This window comes from Hypomesus nipponensis, chromosome 1 (assembly GCF_054491055.1).
Source record: "Hypomesus nipponensis isolate SF chromosome 1, ASM5449105v1, whole genome shotgun sequence".
Lineage (NCBI taxonomy): Eukaryota > Metazoa > Chordata > Actinopteri > Osmeriformes > Osmeridae > Hypomesus > Hypomesus nipponensis.
In genome coordinates this window covers 9571791-9592874 of record NC_140361.1, presented here as the reverse complement: position 1 = coordinate 9592874, position 21084 = coordinate 9571791, and the positions used below count along the sequence as shown (strand labels likewise).

Below are 21084 nucleotides of genomic sequence, written 5' to 3'. Positions count from 1 at the left end.
CCCAGCCCCTCTCCCACCCCAACCCCAGCCCCTCTCCCACCCCAGCCCCAGCCCCTCTCCCACCCCAACCCCAGCCCCTCTCCCACCCCCAGACCAACACAGCCCTGCCCGTACACCTGCCTGTCGTAAAGCTCCTCACATCCAGTCTACCACACAGGTCCTATCTGTCAAAGCCTCCTCACAAACACAAACACACACACACACACATACACACACACTCTCACTCACGCCATCTTGATGTACACACATGCATGCACACGCAGGCAACTCACACTTTGGCAATAAAGATTAGGAAATGAACAAATGTCGTCTGCTAAATGAATAAATGTAAATGTAATGTAAATGTCCTGTCCTTATAAGAGGAGAAAGTACACATGGTATGTAAACTACGTTTCCTAGTTATGGTGTCAGAAAGCCTCAGATTACCAACACTATTGTTGCTACTTGATTCTGCTCCAAGGCCATCTTTTACGGAAGTGTCAAGTTACTCACGTCTACAGCATATTTGGGTCAGGTGTAAGTGAGTTCCTAGCTAGCCATGAGGGGTGCTATCCTTGACACCCAGCAGCCAGCAAAGTCACCAAAACTGCCGAATGAAACAAATGTTTATCTAACGACCTGCATCAACAGCGAGCACACTCTGCCTCTGTACCTCTGTGTGTGTGTGTGTGTGTGTCTGTGTTTTGTGTTCCGTGATGTGTGAAAGTTCATTTAAAATTGTAAACAGGTTTAGTGTTCTGAGGTGTCGCAGATCCCCATCCAGATGAATGGAGGCATGGCTGCCACCTCCGAAAAGATACCGGGGCCCTGGGGTCGACCTGGGCTTTCTCTCGGCTGCTCCCCATCTACAGTATCAATGCCGGCAGCTGTGGGATTGTTTGTACACAGATGCGGTGGTGCTTGATGATAATTGCTTCGCAGCTGCACTCCGAGGCCGGGTCTCGCTGGGTTTTTTCTGCACCATGTATTGTGTTGGAGGCGTCCTCAGATCAGGGCAGGAATGTGGGAAACCGCCATAATTAAAGTATTCTGTAACCCAATTAAGGGTGCTGCCCTACAGCCCCCCCCCCCCCCCCCAATGCCACACTACTACCTCACCCCAGAAATAGGAGACCTGATCTGGGGAGAACCAGCAACTTAACCTCCTATAACGCTCATGAAGCCACTTTCTTTTAGCCCAGGGCACAGAGTCTAAATTAACCAAAGTGGACTGGTAACTGACAAAGAGGTGGGAGAAACAGGTAGAGTTTAGAGAATGTAAAGGGTATAAGGTGGAAAAGGGATAGAGGAAAGGTATAAAGAAAGTGGTTTCTCTGTGAAGGGCTTTGAACCTGGCCCCCACTGAACTGAGACTCTCATTTGAGGCAGGAATCATTATTCACTTGCTCTTATCGCCTCTCTCTGCACTGAAGATGGATGGCTGACAATTACAACGACCAAAACCTCATATGCACTCACTGGGAAGGCAAGAACTCCAGGAATATTTGTTAAGTAAACTGTATTGGAGTGTGAAACTATCAAGAATTTCATGAACTCAACAGATTACTATCTTCCTTCTTTTACATAATATTTACAATGTTTTAAATGTCTTATTGAAATGTATTTTTACTTTAATTGTACCTATGAATGTGCTCGGCAGTATGCTTGTTTTTATTGTGTTTTCAAAAGCACAGTTACCAACAAAAAAAAAAGTATATTTTGTTCAAATTCTCTCACTACTTAAGGCTGGTCACCGGGCAGTGTATCCAAGCAATCTGAACAATGACATGCTGCAATGGAGGTGCTCAATTAACTGTGTAACAGCGCCATCAATTAAGTCATCAATTACTAAATTGATTGATGAGGCCTAATGATCCGATTCATTTTCTCCATCCACTGGAAAAACTGGCAGCACAAATATGAGGAAATGAGTTGATGAATGATTTAAGGTGAAATCCTCGTTGCCCAGTGGCCAACCATGTACACCGGCTCTCTTTTCATTTTTCTAACCCAACGATCAGTATCCAACTGACTTGTTGTAAACACACACCTGGATTCTCTGTAAAGTCTTAGTTGCTACCGCCCTTCTCATTTAAAGTCTGTCTATTATTTTGTTTTTATAATAGATATAATAGATTTTGTGTTTATTCTTTCACAATATAATAATTTTATTATTATAAAGAATATAATTAATTATTATAAAAATCAAGAAATTAATGTAATCATGTGCAGCTAAATGAAAGTGCAGTTAAATTTAAATACAGCTAAAAAGCGTGATTTTTTTTTCATACAGTGGTACCCACGTTCATGTTAATTATGTTGCTCAGCTCTTTAACAATAGTGGAAACAAAGTTGGGAGACGGTCTTGAACGCAGCTTGGGCTGTAGCTTCAGTGTTATTCTCTCCATGTTTTCAGTGTGTAGAGGGATAATTGAAATGGCCCCGGTCTATGGGATCTCTTTATACACAGCATAATTCTGTCTGTATTCAGGCATTATCCTGGTGTCAGACAAGGAACAATGGCACAATAAGGTCCATATAATGAAACTCCAAAACAATATGGTGTCATTCCTATAATAAAAAAATGAGACAATTCTGATTGTTCCGGCTTATTACTGAGACTGTGAGTCTGTGCAAAATGATCCGTTTGATAACCATCCAGTTTTGCGTCCCTAGTTAGATGCCAGTATACTGTAAGTACCTTATTGCACTTTTTAAATAACGTGTATGTAAAGTTGAACTTTAACAATAATACATCCTTTTTATTTTGCAATCGTAGATTTGAACAGCCAGAATGCAATTGTAGTAAAAATAATGAATAAACTACACCGACATTTTAAGAGTTTCACATAATGGTGTGTTTGTGGATGGCAAATCTTGAATTAGACTTCATCGAATTTCCGTTGCACAAATGCACCTTTTTTTTCCAAATACACAAACATCCAATTGAAATACTTGAAATGTAGTTAATAAAAACCCTTAAGTGGTGGCTAAATTATAGATTTTATTTTTTGTGGCATACCTGGCCATTTCTATATTTTGTATTTAGCATATTTCTTAAATATTTAGTAATTTTCTTATCAGAGGCTGATAAACATATTTTGCTGGAATGACTTCATTGCTTTATTTTTTAATTTGCTGCTACTCTCACTGGCAAACTCCAGCCCAAATTACATCAGTTATCCGCTTTTTCTCCCATTAGCAATTTGACAAATACCTCCTTTATTACACCCCCATATCATTCTGCTTGACTTTCCCCAGAGCCTGAATTCAGTTATTGATTGCCTGTTCAGTTTCACTGGGAAAAGGTTGATAAAAGAAGGTTTTCTCTTGCTCTATTCGATGTGACAGCTCCCTAACAAGAATAATGGAAGGCGTCCATTCAGAGGCAAATCAAGCTAATCCAGCGTGCCCCTCCACTCTCAATGGACAAGTCACAGTCCTTCCCGGTCCATTCCATCACAAGCCCTCTCTCTTCACAAACCTTTAAAGTTAGCGCAACTCCTCCAACAGACAACATGGCCCTTTGTTAGCCTCTTTCCTTCACCATCAAATGGATAAATAGGTCGATAAATGTATACAAAGTCAGAAAAGGAAACAAAATGGAAGCAGATAATCGGTTTGTTTTTGTGTGTAATCTGCTTTCACCGATTCAGACTCCTCATTCTGTTTGTTGTCAACAGCTGAAAGATAGTGAGGAGTGCTATTCTAAACGTGTTAGTGTGAAAAATCCATTTGGCTAAATTTCCCCTCTCCTGTACAAAAACCTGGTTTTGAAACAAGGCAGCAGTGTCAACGATTTCTGAATGTATCATGCTTTCCTTTTGAACTAACCAGTGAATGTGTGGGGCTGTAGAGAAAGGATGTTACTGATCGTTCTTGTTGTGAAGTAGGCTGAGTGTGTGGGAGGTGCGCAGATTCCAGACCTGTTCCACTCCGGGCTCTTGTTCTGCAGTGGAATGATCTTGGGCTTTACAGCTAATCCCTGGACTCAGTGGCAGGCCAGGTGACAGTGCACACAGGTGTGTGTGGGCTGCGCACGTGTCGTGACAAGGTGTGTGTGCACAAACTTAAGTGTTGAATGTGAGCAAAGATTGTATGTGTTTGCATGTGTGTGAGAGAGGGTAGAGCGAGGGAAAAAATAAAACAAAAAAGAAAGAGAAACAGAGAGAGAGAGAGAGAGAGAGAGAGAGAGAGAGAGAGAGAGAGAGAGAGAGAGAGAGAGAGAGAGAGAGAGAGAGAGAGAGAGAGAGAGAGAGAGAGAGAGAGAGAGAGAGAGAGAGAGAGAGAGAGAGAGAGAGAGCAGGCCAATCACATGCAGAGCTATTAGATTGAGGAGATAATTAGGAGAATCCCAGCCCCCAGACAATCCCTGACAATATGGTTGTGTTAAAAACAGGATAATGGCTCAGAGTGGACCGTGGTTAAAACACACTCAGGTGTCAGAGGTTCCTTTGAGCAGTTCCAGGTTACATGTCGCCCTGCGGCATTGACTGCAGCTCTGAGGAGAGTAGCTTAGCCAGACAAGTGATCTGAAAAGGACTCACTGTGTGATGGCCATCTAATTATGGCTTGCATTCAGCATCACAATCAGCTGATGAACAAATCAATACTTTCTGCTGGAGCAAATTGAATTTTCATTGTTGTTATTTATTACAAGGGAACCGAATTGCTCTTCAAACACAAAATGTTTTTTAATTGAAAAATGACAATTAGTCAAGCCTTTTGCATGGCTTTGGTTTAAGGGACATTCAGATACAACATGTTTAGACCTACCCAGCCCTTAAATGAGAGAACTGGTAGATTAACATGATTTAGCTTTATCCAGCGAGCACAGGACTCGATTTATCCCCCAAATCCATAAAACCCAACCCAAGGCGTTCACGTCCTGCTTTGAATGTGCACTTGTTCCTGCTCTCAATTCGCCTTTCAACCCCCTCTAAGGAGACAAGGCCCAATCACAATATTGTCAAGGCTCTGTTGGTTTTCTGGTTCAAATCCTTGTTCACGCTGTTTGCTGAGTACTCATCTGCTGTGACAGCCTTCAGACAAACAGAGAGTCCTGAAAGAAGTCTTCCACAACCAGATCTTTCCTGCTGGGCAGTGGCTGAAACAGCCCTTTCTCTCTCCATCAAGTGGAACCCGGCCTATTGAGTTGGCCCCTGAGATCCCTCCATTGAGGCGGGCTATGGGCCAGTGATTCGCCCCTTCGAGCCCCAGGCCACCCTCATTCTCCCAAGACACCTGTACCCCTCAGCCCCATCGTGGGAACCTTCTTCCCAGGCTCCACCACCTGAGCTGGGGATTCTCAGAGGACACTGACCATGGGCCAAACTATTTGTGCTAAGTTTATCCACATAAACCAGAGTGATGGGAATAGTATCACAGAATGATGTTGGAGGTACTGGTATTTTGGTTGATTGCTTCTCACTACAAGATCTTTCCAGATGAATAACTCTTGTCAGTTCTGAACAACCCCTGACCAGTCCTCCTGAGACCCTCAGCATCCAAGATGTACAACAATAACAGACATAAACACACACACACACACACACATACACACACCCATACACTTTGAGCCAATGCCAGAGTTCTCCCTTCTCAGACACCCACCCTCCCCATGTCCTTCTAAATCTCCATGGCACACTGCAGAAAAATGGCATCAATTAATCAGCATTCATGAACCGTTTACTTGAGCTCTCCTTTGTGTGTAGCAGGGTCTAATCCAGACAGAGACCAGCCTGTTCTGCAGCACTGCAGACCGCACCACTCCACCCAGTTTGGGAGAAACCCATCAACTGGTGTTTCAGGGAAATGTCTCCCCCCACTGAGAGCCTGTCCTCATCCCCCTCTCTCTCTCACCCTCTGCTTCCCGTGCCCCTTTGCCACTCAGGGCAGGAAGCACTATCTCTCTCAGAGGAGGCCACCCCCCCACCCCCCCTTCACATCCATTCACTGGCACAGAACATCTATGAAGACATCTGTCCATATTTGATCAGATATTCAATTTTGCTGCAAAACATCCCCCCTCTCACCCTACCACAACCCCTGAAGGAGGCAGCTTATAAAAATGGGCCTAGACTTACTTCGCATAATTCTCTGCCAATTCTTTGCCTTGCAGAAGAAGCACATTTAATTGGGTGCTGCATTTAAAGCTATTCTACAATTACACAATTACAGCGGAGATGCAGTTCTGCATGTTACGATGTTTGCCTCAATTTACTGCACTTTTCACACATTTTAACTCTCCTTCCCTTTTCACTGGATGCAAATTTGCCTCATTTGGCTCCAAATGAAGCATAATTGCTCATATTGAAACGTACACCTTTCTACGAGAGGTTCCTGCCAGCACGTTCACATTACGCCTCTGGAGAACAAAAATGCCCAATTCCAGTTGAGCAAACGTGCCAGCTGTATCATTTACTGTTAAGAGCAAGGAAATGGATGCTGAACGCAGACACTCTGAACATCTCCAGATGCTCTCTGCATGGTGAAGTCAGAGTAGGATAAAATAACTTATCGGAAGCCGCACTCTCTGTCGTCTAATCATACGGTAAGGCAGAAATTGTGCGTGTAAAAATTAAATACGACCAATGATACAAATCTAAATTCAAATGTATTTGGACTGAGCTTAAGGTTGTACCTTAAAAAAATCTTTAGTTCGACACTGGCAAATTCGTTTAAATGTTAGTTCGGTCCTTTCAAAAAACAAAACAGAGTGGTGTGTTGCCCTGACATTTGATCATGATCAAAGTGTTTTCCACTTCTTCCGTTCTTTTCTGGGCTCCCAGTGAAAGTTCTAGAAGAACTCATTACCCAACAGGCCCTTGCTGTCTGAAGTGGCGACCTGTGCCCAGTACAAACAATGGCTTACAAGATACTGTTTTAATTCATATCCCTTCCTCTTTTCTTCCAGGGGGACAACACGACAAACCGTTGACCCACTGGTACACAATCACAAGTGATGCGGCAGTTAAGGCTACAAGCAACACTATTTAACAGTCTGTCTTTGACCCTCCACCATTGAATAAATATAATGCCTCGAATGAGAGTAAGACACTGAGGTGGAAAGAAAAGGGGAGCCAGGGAGATTTTAAGCCACAGATAAGTAGTTAAAGACCTTTATAGAGTATAACACCATTATCCCTGCTGAATAAAAATAGGATTTAGTGTTTTTTCCACTTAATTTAAATCAAAAGAGTCCCCACCTTACATATTGCACTAGTAATGTAATGGAGAGAGACCCACAAAAAAGGCTTTGTGGCTCTGACACCTCCTATAGTAAGACTGTGTTGTCCTGCCAGCAAAAGGGAGAGAAAGCTTTTCCTTTTATGCCTTGCTATCTGCTAACACATTCTAATTGATGCTGCTACATTCCTGCACTGGATGCATTCAGTGAATAACGAGCCTTGGACTGAATGCCTATGAATTGGTCCCCACTAAGCAAAGCAGTAAAATACCCCCCACCCCCCGCCCCCCAAAATCACCACAACCAACCACCTCCTCTCCGCAATCCTTCCCCAAAGCTCTACTCTAGCTTTACCGCCCATTAAAGCACTACCATTGTGTTGGGAGGCAGCCCACAAAAGCTGTCAATCTCTCTGGTTCTTCCAAAGCTTGGACTCACACAGACTAGAGTGACAGACCCCCCCTAGCCAACCCCCCGCTCCCCCAAAATCCTCTCCCCCAAACTTCTCAGCTAACTACAACCACCCCCCACCCCCAACCTATCCATGGACACAAACACACACAAACACACATGCACCACACACACATATACACACACCAACTCCTCTTGCCTCAACGCACAAAGCATCAATCTGTCTTCAGCCCCAGCACCCTTGGCCCTTTGTCCCATCTGCAGGTGCCTCTGAAAGCACCCACGGTCGCCCCAGCCTCCGCGCGCGCCACGCCTAGTCCAGGGACAGGAACTGCTGACAAAGGCCCAGTGTGGGAATGGGGGATGCGTGTAGGGAGGCAGGGGGGCTGCTCTAGGACAGATGGCTGGGGAAGTTTCCAAACTCGACCAAGGCTCCTCCATGGGGACTGTCAGTTTGGATTCAGAAGTGGGGCTAAAACAGTCAGAGGAAGAGCCAGTGAAGGAATGCCCTCAAAACTGTACAAGTGAGAGTTTCAGTACTGTACACTGAATATTAGACTAGGATAAAACAGTGCACTTGAATGTAACCACAGAGCCACCATTGAAACAATCAACAAAACTTTCTGTTGTAATTCATACAGGTCTGTCTGTACAGTTTTGTACATGTTTATGAAGTATAGAAAGGTTGAAAAGAGGCCGTTCTTTAAAGGGCTACTTGTGAATTATTTAATGTGCATATTGACAGTTAAATTAAAAGTTTTATCAAATTAGTGAAGCATATTTTACATATTTATTACATCTCATAGGGTTGAAGAGGATCATACATAAAACTTATATTTTTCTACATAAAACATACACACTGCACTGGTGTTAGCATTTAAAGAAACAACTCAAAATAAGCTCACAAAGGTGGACAGCCAAGTACTCTTTCTTTCAGTTTATATTTGACAAAATATATTTGTTGTCACCATACTGAGGTGTTTTCTCAGTTGATATTATACACGTCTTGTTGACAGTTCCTTGGGAAGACTTAAGTACACAGTAGTCAACGTCAGTGACAATCAGTTCGCTGGTCCAAATCAACCCTTTTGGTCGTCTGTTCAGGAACAAGCAACAAGTTGTCCTACTGCATTGCCGGCCTTGGACTGCCCTCGTGTGGACATATCTCAAATGACAGCAACTGAACTATGTGATCCTAAATCTGAATCAAAATTAAGTTTTATCGCCAAGTAAGTGTACACAAATGAATTTACTTTGGTGGCCAGGTGCATACAGAAAAACATACAATAAACATATGAGAATCTAAAAAATGTGTGCGCAGTCCTTAAATATACAATATAAAAATGTAAACATTCCACTCTAATATGTCCACGTATGAACTGAGTTGTTGTAATAAAGTGACTTCTAGGCTGCTTCTTGAAAATGGCGCAATCATTAATACAATCCTTCAAGCATATTAACCAAATCCCCCGAAAAAAAACATTTTATGATCTTATTTCACATGTAGACATTTAGTGTTGGGGCAAGATAATTTGGGCTACAGTCCAACATAACTGCCACACGGTGGCAATGTAGCCTAGTTTAACATAACCTGAGAGCAGGGGGACATTTTTTCTACCAGTACAGGGATTGATTATTACTGTTTGTATACGTTATCAATACGCAAAAAACTATATGCCATATAAAGATACGCTTGTCATTATCCAATTTTTATAACCAATTAGGGACTCAGATAAGACCAATTAGATTAGCACCTGACTTAAGAAACCCACTGAGACCAAGAAACTCTTTCACTGATTTCCACTGTGATAATTTGCTACATATATTTGCATTATTCTTTGTAATAATCATTACACTGCATCTTGCAACTTCTCAAATGTGTGAAGTTGTTTTCAGTCCATTCATTCTATGTCCAGAGAAAAGGATATAGGCCGATAGGGCTTTCAAAATGTTAACACCCAGTTTATGACATTCCTTCTCATGCTGCGCCATGGTTTAATTAAGAAGTGAATACGTCAAGCCAAGTGAAGAAGTACCGAAGTGACAATTATGTAGTTCATTAAAGCCAAATGGACTACAACTCCCATAAAACCACGAGTCACCGCACCGAGAACGAGTTCTGAACGTGGGAATGTGACTGCACGATTTGGGAACCGAGAAGAGCCGGTTGCATTACAGGTGGGCGGGATTTAATTTCCGATTTCTCTCAACACCAAATCAGGTCCACTTAGTAATACCGGTTGTCATGCCGTTATAGTTTTAAAACTTGACAAATGTGCTGATAGCCAACATTTTTCACCATCTAGATATCTCGTTGAGGTTAAATTAAATGTTGTTCCCACGCTTACTGCGGTACTTGTTTTAACTTTTCAGTCTCTTCCGTAGAAACGGCGAGCACTGGTAACAAGAACGAGTTTATTAGATCCAACGTTTGTAGGTAGGTAGCTAGCTAGAGCAGGGTAGAGTGAAAATTGTTTGACAGCGAGAGAGGGGGGGATAGCAAAGGGGGCGGTGGTGGGAGATACGACTAGTGGATGGATCTTAATAATTGAAGTTATCGGTTTTTATGTGACCGCTGTGAACGCAAGCTGACTTGTAGACGAATCAACCTGGGATTCACAGCAACAGGGCATAGGATGTCGTGGACTGCTCCAGCCTTGTGGTTGAGAAAGCACAAGTAGCCTAGTACACCGCAACGCGGAAAATATTCGAAACCGAGAGAATGCGAATGGTTAGAAGAGAACGAATTCAAACAAAATGGAAACAATGTAGCATCGCTGCGGCTTTTCATATAGCTAGGACTAGGGTAGGAAATAGATAGCTAGTGCTAGCTTGTGAACTAATATACATGCAAAGTTACTCAACAGAAAAGCTCAAACAGAGCCTGTAGTTGGTTGTTGAAACAGAGTTCGCCGGTGTCTTCTCCTACCAAGGCGAAAGAGACGAGAAAAACTGCAATATGCTGCGGAGAAGACTTAATCGTTTGGTATGTATGGCAGCGACACTCATTCGGATTTCTATGGCAACACACATGGCTACCCACTTGCACCGGTCTACACGGATAACAGCTGGAGAACACTCACTGACCACTTTATGCGGCATGTCATCCACATCTTGCTCTTGTCTTTAACCATTCTCAAGGTTGTTCACCAAGTAAGCAAATCAAAGATGCTACATTGACTCATAACGTTAACACTAGCAAAATTACAAGATACACTACTTGTTATTTGTAACTCAGGTTTTTATGAATAGTTATCCATCAATCTTGATGCTTTAAGTCAAGAGACTGCGGTTAGTGCTACTAAAGTTAGCTTTTGACGCACATATTCCATCCAATTTAGTAAAATGTTTTGAGGCAAGGGTGTCATACAACCAGCCTATTTACTTTTAAACGTAGACTATCCCATACAAACATGTAATTTGAAGTGATTCATATTAGGTATACACTTGTCATTCTGACTAGTAGTATTTCAGCCAAAGCCCTGAACAGGGCATGTTTCCTGGCTGCTGTTAGACAGATTGCTAGCTAGCTCAGTTCCTGACTAACGTTTTCGTCAGCCCTCAGCCAGCATTTTTGTATGAGTCACACTTTGAGGCTGCATTGCAATTCAAAATAGGGCACTGCCGGATACTCGGTTTGTTATCTGATGTGTAAACTGACATTTGCTAATATCTGATAGTCATGTTCCTAATTTTAAGTCACGTGCGAGCTTTCATGGTCGTCTCGGTTGCAGAAAATGTGTAATCCCTTCCCTGAAGCACTGCTTCAGGAGGGGAGAGAGTAAACTTGTCATTAGGAGAAATTACTAGTGTATAAAAGTTGTCATTTGCAGCATTTCATAATTTTCTGTGAAATCCAACCAAACATGTAAATGCACTCTTCACAGGTTTTGTAGACATTAAATCATTGGTAGCGAATTGTCAAGTGGCAGTGACCAGTGATGGGGACAAATGCTGGTTAATGAATGCTGAACCATTTTGACCACTTTTTACAGTCCTGACCTCCAATAACCTGTTGTCAGTGTTAGATTTAATCCCACAGAGTCAATGTGAGCAGTATAGATACCAACGGTAAATGAGGGGAACCAATATAGTAATGATGCAGCCTGACCCTCTTCCCGGCAGCTCTCTAAGTGATGCCAGGTCAGCGTATTTTTTGGCTCTGGAGCTGTTTGCTCCTGTCATTTCTTTTTGGTGTGAGCTGTAAATAACACTGTGTGTGGAGCGGCGAGCCATACTGTCACTGATGCACATTGTGCTATCTCAGACTCTGCCTCCTGATTCACGCCTCCCTGACTTAGCTCTGGGGGGGGGGGGGGGGTAGCATTATGAGGGAGATAGTCTTTCTCGCTCAGTCTGAACGCAGTTTGAAGAGTGTACGCAAACCTCACTTGAATCGTTGTGACTCCATGTGTTGGTTAAACCCTGAGTGTCTTTGGAAAGTCATTAAAGATGGCTGGTTGTGAGCGAGCAGTGCTTGGCTGTTTGGGAGCGAGCAGTGCTTGTTTTTGCATTAGGGGGAAGCTCCAGAGGTTGTAAATACTCTGACAGGAATGCAGAATCACACAGTAGCCTTTGATGTCCCCCTCAAGCCCTTGAAGGCAGCAGCAGCAGCAGCAGTGTGTGATCTGTGAGAGGTGGAGCCTGGCGGAAATGTGATAGTATTCGTTGTGGAAGCCCCTGCCTTGGCGGTGGGGGAGCAGCATAGACACATTCCATCGCCCAGGCTGTTCTCCACAACCTATCCTTCTCCACAGTGACTGGTGCTCTCCTGCTGGGTAGCTAAAGCCAGTGATGCTACTGTGTGGCTCTTATTGTCTTTTATTTACTGTGCCATTAGTTTGGTTTCCATGTGAGGGCATTCATTTTACCTGGCTTAATAAGTGCATTGACATCAGATAACACTTGGGATTTTGGGTGTAAGCTTTTTTCAGATAATGATTATTTTCTGGTCCAAGCCTAGTGTTTTGCCATGATTATGCTTTCAAGTTGCCAATGCATGCTGATTCACGTTTTGAAATGAAACATGCATTATAATTATTAAGTTATTATTCAATTATTATAATTATAATTACGGAATATATATATATATATATATATATATATATGTTATAATTATTGTGTTGAAGTGTGTGTTTATTTTTAAAGCTGTTCACATGCTCAGATTGCACAAAAACGGTGATTTCATTTGTATCTTTTTTTCCCCTTCCCCTCCGAGTTTTAGAGGCTAGCCCATTTGGTTTGTCCAAATGGATAATGGGAGCAACTGTAGCGGAGGCTCTGATGCTTTCCCTGAGAGCATCAGGCTAATGCAGTCTTTTGAAGTTCACTCCTGATGAGATCTAAAGAATGAACTGGTGGGGTTAACCACATGACTGTGAAACCAAACAAGATTGTAAAGTACACCGTGATTAAAAGGGCATTGTGAGAGTTTGTCCCAACACCTCCTTTCCTCACACCCACACCCCCTACATATGCACAATGTTTTTTGAAATTCTTTGAATGTGACCAGTTGGTGCAGTTTCACTGGTCTTTTCAGGAGGATTGTTACTACTCTTCTGAGTGCATTAATATCCACTCAGGATGCACAACCACCCTGCTTCCTTCTCTCACTATCTCATGCTGTCTCTCGCTCTCTCTCTCTCTCGCTCTCTCTCGCTCGCTCTCTCTCGCTCGCTCTCTCTCGCTCTCTCTCTCTCTCTCTCTCTCTCTCCTCCCCCCCCCCATCCGGTTGCAGGTTGACACCCTATGTTGGGGCCTGGCCATGCTCAGCCCTGCCTGCCACCTCCACTCTGTGGTGACCTAAGTGTTAATAAGCAGGCCTTCCCCTGGCAGGGGATGTTGTGTGGTATCAGGCCTATGCAGGCTTGCATGTCACACAGTGTGCGAGAGCCCCCAGGTGCTGTCAACCTGCCTCAGGTCGAACCGCTGCGTGCACAGCCAGCAGCACACGCACAGGCTTGCACACAGAGGGATGTTACCATAACACAGCTCCTTCCTGGGTGCAAGCCCCCCCACCGTCGTGCCCTGCTCTCAAGTCTCTTGGGTTTTGAAAGACCTTTTCAGTAATGGTTCTGTTGAGCTATCATTTCATCTGTAGTGGCGCACATTCTCTATGTATTCGTCCCGCCCTGTGTGTCTATAGGGCTGCTGAAGCAGTGGCGCCTTTCAAACAACCAGTAAAAAGCATTGCATGCCACCTCTAAACACAGCATGGATGTGTTGTGTCCACAATCCTGAAGAGCCTGTGTCTGTATGACGTCAGATGCTCAGGTTTGAGCTCATTAAGCCCACATTTCATACCGTATGTGACCCTCCCCCCCTCCTTGCTTTTAGTCGGCCATTTGTGAACTCGTCGCTTGACAGCATCACTATATATGGGCCAAACCACCTGTTGTGGAGGGGGTGGTTAGGTGATGACAGTGATGGGGGGGTGTCAAACTGTGGGTCTGTCTCTAGCTGGAGTTCCGGGTGAGAGCCGGGGGGTAAGAGTGCACGAAGAGGCCACAGTCCACACAAGGCTTGTGCCGGAGCTTGATTTATCAGGCCTGTTTTCATCAAGAGAGCTGCGTATTGATTAGTGCTGGGCTCCGTTTTGCCGCCATTAGTCTTCCGCTCCGAACTGGCCGGCGGACAGAAGTGCTTACTCTGACTTCTCTCCCTCTCGCTCGCTCGCTCCCGGTTCTCTCCCTCGCTCGCCCGGTGATGAAAGGCCAGCCAGTGGAGCTCATCTGCACCACACAGCAGGATAATAAATACATAGAATAGGTAGGAGGAGTGTGTGTGTGTGTGTGTGTGGGGGGGGGGTGATACAAGGGGAGGCCAGGCGAGGGAGTCTAAAAGGGGGATAAACTGTAGCTGGCTGATGGGACAGGCTGATGGAGCACTGGGCCGGTGCGTGACCTAACCCAGGGAAATGGAGAGGCAATAGGTTTACCTGTCGTGTCCTCTCACACTCAAAGTGTCTCTTTTCCTGCATGTAATGGCCTTTCATTTGAGGAGCGGGAGGGGTAACCCCTGGTGGGGCGGAAGTGGTGGAACGTGGGCGTCGGAGAGGCAGATTTGGGTGCTCAGTTGCTTTCTGTGGCAATTTCCCCGTCTCCATCTAAAAGTGAGGTTGAATTCTCAGTTTGTACTTCTAAATCATTCAGAAGGCTTCATTTATTTTAGATTCTCCTCGCGACGTCCCTCCTCTCCTGCCCCATCACCAGCCCTGCCGTGGTCCCAGCACTTTCCTGCATGCGTTCCTGTCATCCATATATTTATAAAGGCTCACCCAGAGCTTCCCTGTGTGGTGCTCTTGCTCCAGAGAGCGTTCGCAGTGAGATGTGTAGAGAATGCTGAGATGTGTTCCGGGGATATCTTCTGGTCTATGGGCGTGTCTCTGTCTGAGTCAGGAGAGAGACAAGTGGGAGAAGGAGGGCTGGAGAGGAGAGGGAGGCAGCACATTCAATGTTTCGTCATTTCAGTTTTCATTATCACTCTCTTTGCTACCTGAAACAATATGCTGACACAGGAGAGAAGAACCGCAGCCGCTGTGCAAAGGTTTAACGAGTGTCAGGTGACACACACACACACACACATACACACTCTCAAACAGCAGCAGCTTCGGTTGAACAACAACCCACAATGATTACCACAGCAAAGGAATGGTTAGGCAGCCGGCATCAGTCACCGGGGGAGAAAAATGAGCTGTGGTATGTCTTAGCTGTGGTTACAAAGGACTGGGGGAAGGGGGGGGGACACTCGGTTAAGAAGAAGAAGCGGGAAGAATCCTCATTGATTTTAGTTGCAGGGGCCTGCTTGATGAAGCCTGGCCACACACCCCCTCCCTCCCTCCTTCCCTCCCTCCCACAACTTAAGATAATTAATTGAATAGCAATTACAGTCAGAATAGCTTGGTGCATTCTAAAAGATGATGAGATCAGAAGTGCTGCTGCCGATATGTAGATTTAGATGTTTTAGGGCTCGTCAGCATGAAGATGTCTTCCCTCCCAGATGGCCACGTGTGGGGAAGGGATGAAAGCCACCCAGCTTCTTTCAGTAGATTGGTTTTAGTCTCAGCGCATGGAAACGAGAAGACGCATCACACTACAGCATCACAGGCACCAAATGCCTGGCCTCCTCTCTTTACCATCGCTCTCGTTCACCCCTCCATCCCAGCCTCCCGCCTAGGTCGGATTGGAACACTTGGCTGGGGAAACCAGACTCCAGTAATGGCCGTGGTTCTTTAAATTCACTCTTTAATTATAGATTAAAGATTGGCTGTGGTGCTTCTAGAAACGCACTTGGTTTTCCCATCTCTTTGAATATGAAGTGTTGAGATTTTTTCCCATAAGACCCCCTTGAGAATAAATCCCTCCTGTCAGGCTATCCGGGCTGGGGGGCTGTGATGTGAGGATCAGGCTGGAGGGAGGTTGAGTCACATGACTTCTACAACCAGAGCTGCCTCCTGTAAGGCTTGTAGAATCATACGCGAGTAACTGAATCACTGGGTCTGAAGTTGAAAATGTGAATTGCTACATTAATAGGCAGATTGAGTCAGGCTTTTGTTTGAAGTTGGATATGACCAAATACTGACCATCCCTTTAAAGCAGGTTGTGAAGGAATGTGGTTACCCTTTAACACACAGTCTGCATTTTGAGGAACGATGTTGAACATTATTGCTGTTCACAAACATGTGAGCATTCTGTAAAGTGCTTGCACGTTTCCTGTTTGTCTTATATTGGCCTTTTTTCCCCAACAGTAAACATTTTCAACTACTCCTATTTATTTTCATCATGTGTTGTGGTCTACACCTAAGAATGTCATGCACATTGCCTCAGATACACACAAAATACTACGGGAGCAGTCAGCCTCATTCTCCATCCTCACCCTACATGGGCACAGATGACAAGTGAATCAATCTTCCTTTTCAAGGCGAGCTTTGCCTGCCTAATGCTTATGGCCACCTGTTACCTTTTCACAGACGTCCCCAGTCAGAGAAAAAAAACACTCCTTAAATAGTGTTGCCCAGCCTCCAAGACTGCTAGTGAGCAGCTCCTTTAGAAAGACCACTACTACAGCTTTCTTCCCTAGCAGCAGCAGCCAGATCTCTGACTGAGGTCTAGATGAGTTTTCTTTCTCCTCTGGTGTCCAGGGACTTGGTGTAATGTAGGCCAGTTTAGAGTACAGTACACTGAGTGTCTGTCTCCCTGCCTGCCTGCCTACTGCAGCTGTGTGGATGCTTCTAGAACAATGGGCCGTTTCCATTCAACAGCAGCTCCTCAGCACCGGCTCTCTGTTCAAGTTGCACTATTAATACACCATGGAGCCACTGTCTGCCAAGACAAGTCTGCTGAAGACAGGAAGACAGAGCCATGAGGACTGGGGACTAGAAAGGGCCTTTGTGGGGGAGCTTGTGATGGAGATGACACCGGTGGTTTCATTATGGTGTGATATATCGGCCCACTGTCCCACTGGACACAGAACAAGAAGCAAGGGTCTGCAGGGCTAAGTGTAAATGCTGCAGCCTGGGGGATGTTGAGTCATGTTCTGAGTCTGGAGGACACTGTTGTCCTGAGTCGTTTAACCATAAAGAGTAGAATGTGTGATTGAAACTGAATGACAACCAACTGTCTCTGGAGGGGATCTCTCACTGAAGGTTTCTTCCATTTGTTTTCTAGTGAGTTTTTCTGGAAGTTTTCCCTTGTCTTCCTTGAGGGTTTAGGTTGATTGAGGGGCAGTCCTATGGGCGTATGTTAAGCCCTCTGTGACATAGCTTGTAAACAAATGCACAAATGTATACAAATACATTTAGATTCTTTTGATTTGATGAGGGAGAGAAGAGCGAATGAGAGAGAAGGCTTCCTGGATGACTAGTAACGCATCGAAGAGCAGCACTGGGGCCTTGTGCAAGGCCTGGGCTTAAACATTAAACACAGAATCAGGTCCAGGCTCTGGACAACGAGTCTTTTTGTTGCATGTACTTTGTGCATGCCTCCCCCATAATGTCATACAATGGAGATATTTGTTTCAGTGGGAACACTGGGATTTGCCCCGCCCCCATAATGTTGTCCCCCTGATCCCTGGGGATGTCCTTGTTATCACATCACTCACTACAGTGAGCACATACACTGCACTTCATCGACGAGGGAATTTCGTCAACCCGGATATCCCTGTGTGAGGCTCTGTAGGGCTGCATGAGGCGGTGTGTGTACTGGGTAGGCTACAAGACCGGTTAGGGAAAGAAGACTGCCCTTTATTGACTCTGTCTCAGAGAATAATCTCCTTCATCACTAGATAAGGGGTTGTTAGACCAATAAACATCATGGTATTCATTACTGGAGGCTGTGTTCAAGTACACACGCGCAAAAGTACACAGACGCACACAAAGTAGATGTTCTCTTTCCACACCTCACATCCTGTGTAACATAGCCACTGTGCTTGTTATCGAACATCCTCATTGTCCCTGCGCTGAACACGAGACCTCTTCTTCTTTCACTATCTCTACCTTGTACAAAGCGAGACCCGTTCAAAAGCAGATGCTCAGGTAGAGCGAGCGCAGTGCTTCTGCTGTGGGGAGCAGGTGGCGTGGGGGACACGCATGGGATCCTGAGAGGTGCTGGAGGTCTCCACTGTTGGCTCCCAGCATGCGGCTACTTCACACCTCATTAAAGCAGCCTAAGGAGATTTTGACATTCCTTATGAAGCTTAAGGAGTCTGCGTCAGGCAACAAGCTTAGGCCTGAATTTCACAACAGAGATTTCTCTTGTTTGCGGTCGTGCCTCTTAAATTCGGTTTACACAACGCAGACAAGCTTCCTTCTATTCTTTTAGCTGCAGTCATCTGTTGTTGAACTAATCCTGTTCTACAGTTTTTCAACTCGATCTGTGGCTTGATGCATCTCAGTTCCTCTTTTACACTGGAGGCTGCACCTATTTCTACCAATAAGCATTTGACTGCCTAACCCCAAAATTCATTCGCAAATATCATGCAAACAAATGCAGTCCATGGAAGTCTACACGTTGTAGCCTTCGCAGGCACCTTCAGCCAGACCTGTCGGCCTGTTTTCATCCGACCAGAGGCCAACTCCCTGTGCTCGGCTCACAAAAACGGACTTGTCATGTTCAGTCACTGGTCAGTGACACCAAGTGACAAGCGCCAACATCTGCTCGGAGATGTGCACGGTAGATCATTGCTGTTTCTGTGCCTCCTCTGACCTCCCCTCAGTCCCTCGCGTGTGTCAGGGTGACATGGAGATGCAGTCAGACAGTGGTGGCTTCCCTCCTCAGAGATCAGGGCAGTGCCTGCATTATTCAAAGGCCCAGACCAGTCCACCCCAAGCTCTTTCTTTGGGCCTTTTCTGTTTGAGCGAAGAAAAACTTCTGATGTTTTCTTAGGGTTGGTGTTTGTGTGTGTGTGGTGTTTTCCTTCCCAGGGTCATGTATGTTTACCAGCCACAGTGGGGGGCTCTGAGCAGAGGGCTGGCCTGTGTTGAGCAGAGCCGTCTGGTTGCTCTGAGCAGCACGGCTGGGATCAGCAACGTGCTGTTGTGTACCTCGTCTCCACTAGTCCAGAGTGTTTTGCAAGGGCATGGCCGGCAGCCAGACCTCGATGGGCTTCCAGGAAGCCAAGCGCTGTACCTGATAGCCAACTGTGAGCCAGAGAGATGGAGGGCTGGGCAGAGGAGGGCTGCCCGTCAAATCCTCCCTCCCGAAGGCTGCTTCCATTGTGGGATTTTTGAGCGAAACAATGAACGCGGGCCGAGCCAAAGAGTTAGCGGCGAGCCCCAGTGAGTCCTCTCTGAAGGTCTGTTTGTCGGCCTTGTGAGTGGGCATTGTGTTGGAGCCACGTTGGCCGCCCCTGGTGAGATGTCGTGACAGTGTCATCAGTGTGAAGTCATCATCTTCTGCTTGGCGGAGGCTGAATGCAGTTTTGTGTTGCCCAAGTGCTCCTCTCAATGGCGCGCATTCACGCCCCCGTGCCAGCCTGTCCGCTTTAACAATGTGTGCATAATTTGCTTTAAAGCGTAATCTAATAATGCCCCCCCCCCCCACACAAAAATTTGGGAGCTCAAGTCAATTTTCTAATGCACTGTTTATTTCCGAGCAATTGCATCTCGGCTCAATTGAGCGTTCTATGTTTGCTGTATTGATCCCAGCCGTCCCCTTGTTCTGGCTAATGCATTTTCATCAAGCTGCGGATCTGCTGTCGAGCATGGAGCTGGCACTCTGTTCTGCTGCTGCCATTGTGCTGCTTTAGTGGCTTTGAACTGCCTGCTTTGACCTTTGACAACGAGGTAGAGATAATTCCATACATTTAATTCTCTCTTTTTCTTTTTTTTTTTTTCCTTACCGTAGCATTTCTGTTGCACGGCAGTGGGCACACACACGTATCGAGTCTAAAATGAATCAAGACCCTAAAGTTTGACCCTCATTATATTTAACACAGAATGTGCTCTTTAATCAATGACCATTCAATAGTGCTGCTCTTATCTATATCACCCTTGGGCCTCCACAATGGACAGCTTCCTCTTTTAATATGCAATTTCATCAACAGCAAGATTTACATGCGTCTTAGTGTCTGTGCTCCATGTAGGTAAAGGCAGTACAGTGTGTGCTGTTGAGTAACTCTTGATTTAAAAGCCCGCTGTGTTTACCTACTAGGCCTGTAACCTTGAGGCAGTGTTGCTGCTCCGGCGGTTAATGACTCCCAAAGACAGAGAAAGACAGAGAGAGAGCAAGAAAGAGAGAGAGGCTGGAGCAGATAAGGCATGGACCGGGCAGGGTACTCATGATCCTGTTGGCTACTCTCTCCACTCCCCCAGCCTAAGACCCTGGTAGCACATTTTCTGGCTTCAAGGCTAATTTGTTTTGTAAATGGTTCTTTGTTTGCAGTGCAAAAATGTGCGTTGTCTGCACACCTGCGTTTGTTTTCTTCCCCCCATTTGTTTTTTACTGCAGCACAAGTGTTCTTGTCGACAGTCTTGACGGTGCTGTCTCCACTGGTGTTAGGGGGGTGGCAGGAAAGACATTCTGGGGAGCTCTCTACTGGTGGAAGAGCTGCTATCTAGATAGAGGGAGATGTGGTTTGAAGATGAGCTGCTGGCTCCTATTGGCCGGGGGTTGAGGCTGCAACACCATATGACTACTTGTTTGTCGCTGTAAAGCAGAGACTGTTGTCTTGTCGTTGGACCGGTTGTGCTTCCTCTCCCCTCCTCCTCTCACCTCCTCCTCTCCCCTCCTCCTCTCCCCTCCTCCTCTCCCCTCCTCCTCTCCCCTCCTCCTCTCCCCTCCTCCTCTCACCTCCTCTCTAGCAGCTTGATCCATCCCTTCTGTGCTGTTGGAGGGAGTCAGAGTGGGCTAGCGAGTGGGCTGCAGGTTTGACAGCCACACTTGAGGTGTGAACACAAGAAGCCATGCGTGACAGAGTATTATATAAGCTAAGCTGCGTCTGGCTCCTCTCCGCCAGGAAGGAGGGGTACTGGGAAGGGACACACCTCCCACTCATTTCTCTTTTCACTC

The 21084-nt window shown here is 45.5% G+C and overlaps 1 protein-coding gene across 6 annotated transcripts in view; it reads left to right on the top strand.

The window, feature by feature from the left end:
* Nucleotides 1–8605: 8605 nt before the first annotated feature.
* The window catches only part of atp11c (ATPase phospholipid transporting 11C (ATP11C blood group)), a 35364-nt gene continuing 22885 nt past the window's right edge, over nucleotides 8606–21084 (top strand). For 5 of the 6 annotated variants that reach the window (XR_014735869.1, XM_084684711.1, XM_084684710.1 and 2 more), the window contains exon 1: nucleotides 10623–10732. Coding sequence is in view for 5 of the 6 variants with exons in the window: in XM_084684711.1 (XP_084540837.1) it covers nucleotides 10673–10732 (60 nt within the window). In the remaining variant the exon portion in view is untranslated. Of the gene's footprint in view, nucleotides 10566–10622; nucleotides 10733–21084 lie in introns of those variants that run through there. The other variant, XM_084684705.1, reaches the window with a different exon arrangement.